Consider the following 9,099-nt stretch of genomic DNA (forward strand, 5'->3'; position numbering starts at 1 on the left):
GATGCAGCACACCAACAGAGCAAATCTGCTGCTATGAAAAGAAAACAGTCAATATAAAATTTTGTATCTATTCATAAAGTCTAACTAATAATATAATAATAAAAATAATAATAAATAAGTATAAAATCTAATCGGGACAAATATCCAAACGACACATGCAGTTAAGGCATATTGGCCAAATAATTAGAAAAAACACGTTTTCCTTTGAGATGAACAAAATCTTTATTACAAAACATTGTAGTCGAATTTAGCCTCAAGGTCATATTTGAAAGCTTTACTGGACATCTTAAATCCACCAGAGCATGGTAGACACACTTCAGGTCCACTATCTAGCCTCTTTTATAAAACAAAACCAAAATCAAACATTATATCAATCAAAAAACATCAACAAATAGTATTTTTTTTCACACTAGTCATGATAGTTTTTAAATTCAACATTCTTTTCTTCAGATTTCTCTCCTTATCCTCAGTCTGTCCTCAGCCTCAGATTAAGACTGCACTGCACTGTTTTCTCTGGGATTTCTGCTCCCACGCATGTGCTTTTTTTCTGTGCTTTACCATCTTGCGCTTTGGCTTCAGGGAACATCTGCCATCAAATACAGAACTGGAAGTTAACGGCAGTGATTTTGTTTTTTTTTCGTGTTTAAATCCCAATCAGCACTTTTATCTCCTGTGGCTCCTCAAACATGGCAGCACTCTCCTTTGTGTGTAATCCAGCCTCACACAGTGGTCACCCTCATGACCATCTCATGGTTGTTACTGCGTAGATTATTGGGTCTTAACTGGCTGAGGATGTGCAAAATAGTGTAGCCACAGTGGTGGTTGATAATAGTGGTGAGGTGCCGACTCGCCCTGGGTGCACCGTTTGTTTGAGCAGAGTTCCTGTCGACGCGCCCAGCACCCTTACTGCTGGAGCTGATGGGGTCACCCAAGTCCTTAGCTTTCTCATAGTTCAGCACTTTCCACTGCTGATTCACCGCCTGCCAGCGCTTAAAGATCCGGTAAACAGACGATCCTTCGTGGATTATAAGGCCTTGGCACAAAGGACAAAGGAAACAGGGGGCACAAACATTTGTTTGTTCGATAAGTATCAGCAAATAACAGCAGGAAAGTATAAAGAGAACAAAACCTATTAAGCGCTACCACAAGCTGTCAAAACTGCAACAACATCTCTGTTGTAAAGGCATTGAGGCTGTAATAGGTTAGATAAGTGAGACTTTCTTAAAACCAGTGGGGAAACCACTTCACCTTGTTTCTAATGCAAATCAACTTTACTTTAGCTTTTATTAAAGAGACTACACAACATTTCTACAACGTTTTTGAAGAAAGATGATTTACTCATGGGACTCAGTAATAAACAGAACAACCTCTTTTTGAGATAGCATTGATAGAGCAGCTCGGTTTGGCATTTAGCGATAGTAGCAGTTTGATAAGATATACAAACAAACACATGAATGCAATAAATCATATTAATAGCAATGCAGAGAAGCAATATCAGATTAAAGAGTGCTGTGGTTAGGTACATTTGTGAAGATAACAGCACCTTCTTGTGTAATTCTGAAATAAACACCACATGCAAGCACCTTACCTATACACACTATGTCCATGAAGCCGTACATGCCGTAACATATCTGGAAAAGAAGGTCCTGCCGCTGCCATTTGGCCGAGGGGCTGAGAGACGACCACACCAACCAGGAGATGCTGGCGATGAGGAACAAAGAGCCGAGGATGATGGCGGCAATCTGCACCCTCTCGATCACAGTCAGCGAGATGGCCTGCCACTGCGGAATGAGACACGCAAACACACTGAAATCATCTTCTGGAGCTGTAAATTGCGAAATCCCCTGTGGCTATGTTTGATAATAGTGCAGCGTTTGTCTCGTTTCCTAAATCAAATGAAATTGCAGACCGAGTTCTTGCATGAAAATGTACCTCACATCCAAGGAGCCCCATTTGATCTGAACACATATTTCCCAAATGTTTTCTGCAGTCTCACAGGCCTCAGTATTGTCTATTCTGTGGCAGCGTACACACTGCATTAAACAGTCCATCTACACAATCTTCCTTTATCATATTCCCTTTTAGAATCTTATTTTTCTTACCAGGGGAACTTTCTGTTGCCATTTTGAGAGGATTCATTTGAATATGACCTTTCCAAAAGAAAAAATATTGAACTGAACTTGAAGTGTGGCTAAGGCTCAAGTGGTGAGGCTAAAGCAAGTATAAAACCATCATGGGTTTGTTATAAAATGTCATGAAGGCTCAATGCTGCGTGAAATAACTTCAATATGAATGATCAAAGATTTGGTGATACTGATACGGCTGGGTTCTGCTCATGTGATGTCCACTGTGCAGAATCATGTGCCAACTCTTGTGTTCCTGGCATTTCCCATTTGTTTATATCAACACTATCAAAAGTTTGCCAGCCCATTCCAAATTGCGACTTGACTCTATAACTCATTAAATTTGGTCAACTTGGCAAATGCAAAATGTGTCATTGCTGTTTAAAAAATACGATCGATACAAAGTGCTACAGGGTGTTTGTTCTAAACGAAATACGTCATCTTACCACACACACACACACACACACACACACCTGCAGTGGATTTTTGGTGCTGATAGCCAGGACATGGTACTTGAAGTAGCACAGCTCACAGCTCCAGGAGCCTCTCTCACTGATCCAGCGGATAAGGCAGGTCTGGTGTGTGCACCGCACTGAGCCGTCACAGCGACAGGGGCTTAACAGCTCCCCCTACAGGACAGCAAAGGGAGAATACATGAGGCACAGCGCGCTTTCACAGAGGCAGCACCTTTTATCTTTGCTATTTAATGTCAATGTTAGATTCAACTGGACAAGGATTACAATGGATTCACACTTTCGGAGTTTACATTTTGGTGTTGACAACAAGTTTAGGTATGCTGCTCTCACTTCATGTCCATAATCTACAGCTCCAGTTCATGTTTCTGGTTTATATCTTCTGGTTAGCACGAGAAACAAGCCACAAATGAGGAGTTTTGGGAGCCCAGGCCGAATGCGGGTAAGGAGCTCGTCGCTGATGCTTTTCCTAGCTGGAAATAATATAAGTATTGAAGGTATAATCTGTGACAAGCGCTCCCCTATCACCAAAACTCACACTCAACACGGGACTAGAACCTATGATTTTCACCATCAAATGATTTGACAGGGCACTCAATACAGTAGATGGATACATGTATGTTAGTTTACATGAGAACAGGAATAAGAGCCACTGGGGAGTAAAAGTTAGAAAACAAACATGATTTTGTATAATCACCATATTGTATGTAAACTTATGGAGGCCCCCAGGCAGTCCGCCTTCCTTGCATAATGATACAGTCCACATCTGCCAGGCTCCTGCACTTACTCGTCTATTTCTCTTCACATTTCATTGCCTCTTATCCAGCTGGATTGCTTCACTTGCAGTTTCTTTCAGTTGATTTGATCAAGTCACTGCTGCCGTATATATACTGCACTTCTTAGCTGAGCCTTCACTGATTTATACGCTTGAGTTAATGCATTGTCAAATTAAACTAATGCCCTCATTCATTGTGGTATACTGCAAACCTATTATGGGATCTATGATAAACATTGACTGGCATTAAGACACACTCCTTCCAATCTCTCCATCATTCCTTCGTAGCATCATTGTTGATTTATATTCACTGTGACTCTTTTATCACATGCTGTCTTTTTCAAAGCTTCCGTCTATAATTTCGGATTCTCCATTTACTGCAATCTTCTGTCTGACATCTCCCCCATATCAGCTGTATAGCTTCCCTACTTGCCCGGCTTCACTTTCATCTTGGCCTATTTTAATATAATTTACCTGTAATATGTTCTATTCACTGATGTTGTCATCTCCATGTAAGCACTGAGGGATGAGGCCAATTCAATTCTGTCACCTTCCAACATCTATAGACTGTTTTGATGTGCTTGTGATTTACTTCCAGCATCCCTTTCCAAAAGGGTGATTGCAGTAATATCATCTATCAGGTACAGAATTATCTAATTGTGTACCACATCATTCATATATGGTAGAAAGGAGTTTACTAGACTTTCTGATTAAATTCCACACTTTCAGGAAATTAAAATGCAGCGTTTGCAGTCATCGCCCCACAACAATCGGCATACATCCGGCTCCTAAAATAGATGTTCTCATATCAGAAGATCATTGCCAGTCAAATCGCTTTAATGCAACAAAAAAGAAAGTGTGTCAGCATGATCCTTTTCCTAGGGAAGAGCTTCCATGCACTTAATTGCACTGCTTAGGCTCCAGATCTCAGTCCAGCTGAACATTTGTCAGATCAGATGGAATAAAATATTTGGAGCAGTTGATCAGTTCCCAACCAAACACGCTTGAGGGATATATTTGAGCCGATATGGGCCAAAATTACTATCAAAGGCTTTTGACACTTTCTAGAGTGGATCACACATTACATTACTGTTGATTAGGGTATAAAATGTAAGAGATTTCAGACCCTAGTGTACACAGAATGTTATTTAACCCAAATGAATTGATTGATCTGAAATTTGATTGGTCTCACGCCTCTAAAAATACATATATATCAATGACAGTATTTGTATTTCACTTGATTGGCATTTGTAACAAAATCACAGTCTCTCGATGATTAACAGCCGTAAAGTTTTCCCCCCTCGTGTCTCTGTAGAAATCACAGGACATCTGGTGCTGCTTTTGGTTGTCAGAATGAAGCTCCCCGAGGTCCTGCACTGACAAAACTCCTCCACGTCTCTCTATATTTGCTGTCTTACTCTAGATGATGTGCTAGGTCTTTAATTACTTGGATATCCGAGGGGGGGACAAAGTTTATAACACCTTCTGCTGCCAGGTTTGCCCTTGGAAGGTTTTTGTCATCCTCCAGATCTGACACGTACAAAAATGGTTCACATAGTAAATAAAGCTCCTCCTGCTTTGCCTTCGCCTGATTTGTAACTGATGCCCTTCATACTCACAGCTACCTTCAGACGGTGTTGACAGCTTATTTCCTTATGTTAGAAAGCCAATGTCATTCTGGTCTAGTTGCTTCCTCCTCCTCAGAGAACATTCAGAGGATGGCTTTGTCTCAAAACAGCTTGGTACTGAATGAATATCTTTTGTCTTAAGTGTGGATGCCCAAGGCTCAGTTTAATGTCTAAAATTTAACAAAATCTCCTCACTTTTGATAGCAGATCAACAGAGGCATCAACTCAAAAGATGCAGAAACTATTATGAACTGAGGACACGATCATTAATCCATCCTAAACCACACCATCCCAGACACATAGTGATGTCTCACTCTGTTCCCTGTTTGCTTTGTTTTGGTCCTTTTATTATAGTGCCCTTTTCTTCTTCACGCCCACACAAAAGAGCAGAATTGTATGTAATGTATTTTGGAGCACAGTGCTGCTCCCTGACAGGTTCACAAGCTGGAAGTTAAGAAGTGCAAGTAAGAACCACAACTGAGCTCACTGTGGCTGGGTACATGTATGAGAGATGCTACATTTTACTCACGTAACATTTTACTCAGCATTTTCCTCTTGCTGAAAAGTTTGTAATGTAAATTTTCATTTAATGAAACATTCAACTTTTGATGCAAATGTCCTCTTTGCATCAGCATTTATCTTGCAACATGGTACACTTCCCCCTGGTGAAGAGAGTTCCCTGTGTTTTAATTGATTACATGCTTAGTCCTGTGGAATGTGTCAATCATTCAAATGTGATCTGGCTTCTGCATGCTGAATTTCCTCCTAACGCGTTGAATCTATGTATTTCTCTGGCCCCTTCACCCCATACAGCACAGAATAGGAACCCATATGTACCCTAATGAGTACACCAAGTTTCCTCTCCCATTTAAGCCTGCAAGAGCCTACTACCGAGGTGCCCTTGGGCAAGCCCCCCGGAGCTGATGAGTACAGCTGATCCTGCACTGACCTCGCTGAAAATTATGAATCAACTTTACCTTCCCTGGGCCCTGGAAGCAGATCCGGCACTGCGGTGATCGCATCCCGCTCTCGGACAGACTGGGCAGGGAATCAGCGTCCAGGCCTGTCTGGAGTTTGGAGTCCAGATCCTCCAAAGCCAGGCTGCGTGGTCGCGTGTCAGCGCCGTAATATTCCTCCTCATCATCCCGGTGAGAGCAGCCCAGAGGCGGCCAGCCGCAGCCCGCCACACCGAGCCCCCTCATCCCCGTCCGTGAGTCCGGCTCGGAGCCGGTATCAGTCCTTCTGCTTGATCCAGATCGCATCAGTAGCAACACTTTCAGTTCATTGAAAAACATCCGGATGCGATACTTAAACATTCTTCACAACACATGCAAAAGTGCTCTGTGAAACAAAACCTTCAGCTTCATCAGTAGAGGAGGGAAAACTATACATTTCATCAACAATGCATGTATTATTATTAGCATTATTGCTATTATTATTATTATTACAACTGAGAATATGACTCAAGTGGACTGTAGTAGTCCACATCCTATTCAGTAAAATACAGATCTCGGTCGTAAAGCCATGCGATAAACATGATAGGCTCTCGGATCAGCCCGTCGCTTTTTGCATATCCTGTTGTTATAGCATGTGCACAGCAATCCAGCCAATAGGGAAGGATTATTTTTCATGGGTAGAGGCGTTTTCTTTTCGGGATTCAATGGAGGCTTAAAGCCACCAAGTACGAGGCACCAACACTAAAGTCAGAGGAGTCCAGCTGGATCTTCATTCTCCATCCTGTCGTTCATTATGAGCCCACAGTTCAAACATCATCGTGGCTTTTTTTGTCTTTAAAAATAAGCAAAAGCTGTCCAGAATGTTGGTGTCCTTTCTTCCTCAGGGGGAGAAACAAAGCGGCGTGTGTGTGTGTGAGTGTGTGTGGGCTGAGATCAGATCCCTCTAACAACAACAACTAAGTCAAATCCCGTTTATGTTCGAGTTTCTCGTTTACCTACACGCGTGGATGCATCACAGCAGCTGACCCGCGTGTATCCTTTGTTGTCTGGCTGTGGCTCCCATCAGATCACTGTTGTGTGTCCTCTTTGCTCCTATACATCCAGCGGGCTTCGATCAGTCACCTGGGCTCCGACAGCCCGGTTTACAATCCAGCGGGTTCGCATGTTAGAGAAGAACCGCACTCGCATCTATGGAACAATCAGAATCCGTTTGAAGAGAACTTGCAAGCGGCGTGTCTCCTGCAGGTTCCCCGGTCATCTCTGCGCCACACACCGGGGAGAGCGAGGACGCCAGATATGGATTCCTGCAAACACAAACCAGCCAAAAAGCAGCGCGCAACTGTCCCTTCCGGCTCCTTGATGCTGCACTTCATCATCAGCACTTATATCTTCTATACATCACGACACAGTCTCCATCAATCTCCAACAGTAAGAAGCCACTTCAGGTCGCAGGCTGTAGCTTATAGCTCACGCGGCGTCAATTAAATCTCCGTGTGAAACTTGATTCACGGTCGTTTCACCTGCTTTACGTTTGAAGCCCCCCAAAACTTCTTCTTCTCTAGTGTTATAGTCCGTAGATCTCCATTAGAAACATCCTCCCTCCTCCACAGCAGGCAGCGATCGGCGCAGGCTGCTGTCCAAGGTGCTGATGTCCACGTGACGTAAGAGGCCACGTGCTGCGTTTAATCGCCCTCATCGATTAATAGAAACACATTTGTTGTGAGAAACTGTGTGTGTGTGTGTGTGTGTGTGTGTGTGTGAGTGCGTGTGTGATGTGTGTGTGCGAAGTGTGTGTTTGTGTGTGTGTGAAGTGTCACTAATCTGTGTTAGTGTGGACAGTATTCCAAACAACATCCTTTGTGTCAATTCTGAAGCAAGGAAACAGTTACACTCCCTCCCTCCCTCCTCTCTCTCTCTCTCTCTCTCTCTCTCTCTCTCTCTCTCTCTCTCTCTCTCTCTCTCTCTTGGTCTGACCTCCAGCTAATAAGCTAAATGAGTGTCTTGGCCTGATCAGGAAGTTGGTTTAGCCGATCAATACCTGGGAGGCACAGTTCCAAGTGACCACACCTGATGAAGCAAGTATGGGTAGAGCTCAGAGAAGAGGGAAAGAATGCCGTCTCTCACTCTACACACACACACACATTTATTACATACCAATGCGTTATTGTATTTTAGCTTGTGATGATCCAGGGAAGAACTGATTGGAGTTTGGTTCCAGTGAGCCATCATGATGGTCATAACCTTTACATTTTGGCTTATAACATTTAAACCGGAGGACACAAAATCAGTTTATGTCTTGATTCTTGATTCTTGATTCTTTGGATCTTTATGCATCTATCCACATATAGGCTTCACCCATTTGTAGCATTTACAGAAAATAATGTGTATCTCCTCCGACAATTTTGGCTTAATTGTCACACATTTCTACATGTAGAATGTCTGGACCAAGACAGACACAAGTTGTTTTATTTGTATTCTTTAAAATCTTCCTTATAGTTTATTGCTGTTGTTCTATATTTGGCTACTGAGCTTGAGTGGGCGTGATTCATACTTCTTCTCTACTATTCAAAAAAGCAGAAATATTAATTGATCCATCCTAAGAGCAATAACCTGTCCCATTTCATCATTGATAGATGGAGCTACAATCGGAAGGACAGTTGGGCCTTGGCAGAGGTATGGACCCCTTGAGCAGATGTAAAAAGCTTTGTAAAAGTGATCAACAGCCTATATGGGTTACAGTTTGTTGTCACAGTTGCGCGTAGACCCAACACTTTAAGTTTGAAATAGGTTAGTTTGAAATAGTTTAGTTTAAAATACACTATAGTCTGAAATAGGTTTGTTGTGAGTAAGTGTTGGGGAGCTGCACAGGTGAGAGAGCGTATATCTGCTGGAAGCCATTATTCACCCAAACTAAAGCTGTGGGCTTTTCCGGCAGCTACTCTCAGCTGCTGTGTAGGCCTCCTCTCTGAAAAGTAGGACGCTCGCTGGTGGTTCCACATCAAATATGTGTTATACCTTGTTTTGCTGGCTTATCAAGATCCTGGAGCTAAACTTCAGCAATCATATAAATGCTCAGGATATATTCAGTTTGATGTGTGTGTGTGTGTGCCGGGATTGTTTGGATCCAGACGTGGGCTGATATTG

General features: G+C 42.6%; 1 protein-coding gene across 1 annotated transcript; it reads right to left on the reverse strand.

The window, feature by feature from the left end:
- Positions 1-719: 719 nt before the first annotated feature.
- LOC143005459 (E3 ubiquitin-protein ligase MARCHF9-like) lies at positions 720-6,315 on the reverse strand. Its single transcript, XM_076156874.1, has 4 exons — positions 5,977-6,315; positions 2,597-2,752; positions 1,589-1,781; positions 720-1,033 (listed from the first exon to the last, which is right to left on the reverse strand). Exons 1-4 carry the CDS (start codon positions 6,313-6,315, stop codon positions 720-722), a joined length of 1,002 nt encoding a protein of 333 aa, XP_076012989.1.
- Positions 6,316-9,099: the final 2,784 nt, after the last annotated feature.

This window comes from Genypterus blacodes, unplaced genomic scaffold (genome assembly GCF_046128005.1).
Source record: "Genypterus blacodes isolate CSIRO-AG114 ecotype Tasmania unplaced genomic scaffold, CSIRO-AGI_Gbla_v1 ptg000070l_1, whole genome shotgun sequence".
Taxonomy (NCBI): Eukaryota; Metazoa; Chordata; class Actinopteri; order Ophidiiformes; family Ophidiidae; genus Genypterus; species Genypterus blacodes.

Excerpts from the sequence above, each read along its gene's own strand:
- LOC143005459 (XM_076156874.1), bottom strand. The coding sequence starts at position 6,315 with ATGTTTAAGTATCGCATCCGGATGTTTTTCAATGAACTGAAAGTGTTG. Across the intron at positions 1,782-2,596 it reads GCACCAAAAATCCACTGCAG|TGGCAGGCCATCTCGCTGAC; the intron begins GTGTGTGTGTGT and ends CTCATTCCGCAG. Across the intron at positions 1,034-1,588 it reads CATGGACATAGTGTGTATAG|GCCTTATAATCCACGAAGGA; the intron begins GTAAGGTGCTTG and ends CTTTGTGCCAAG.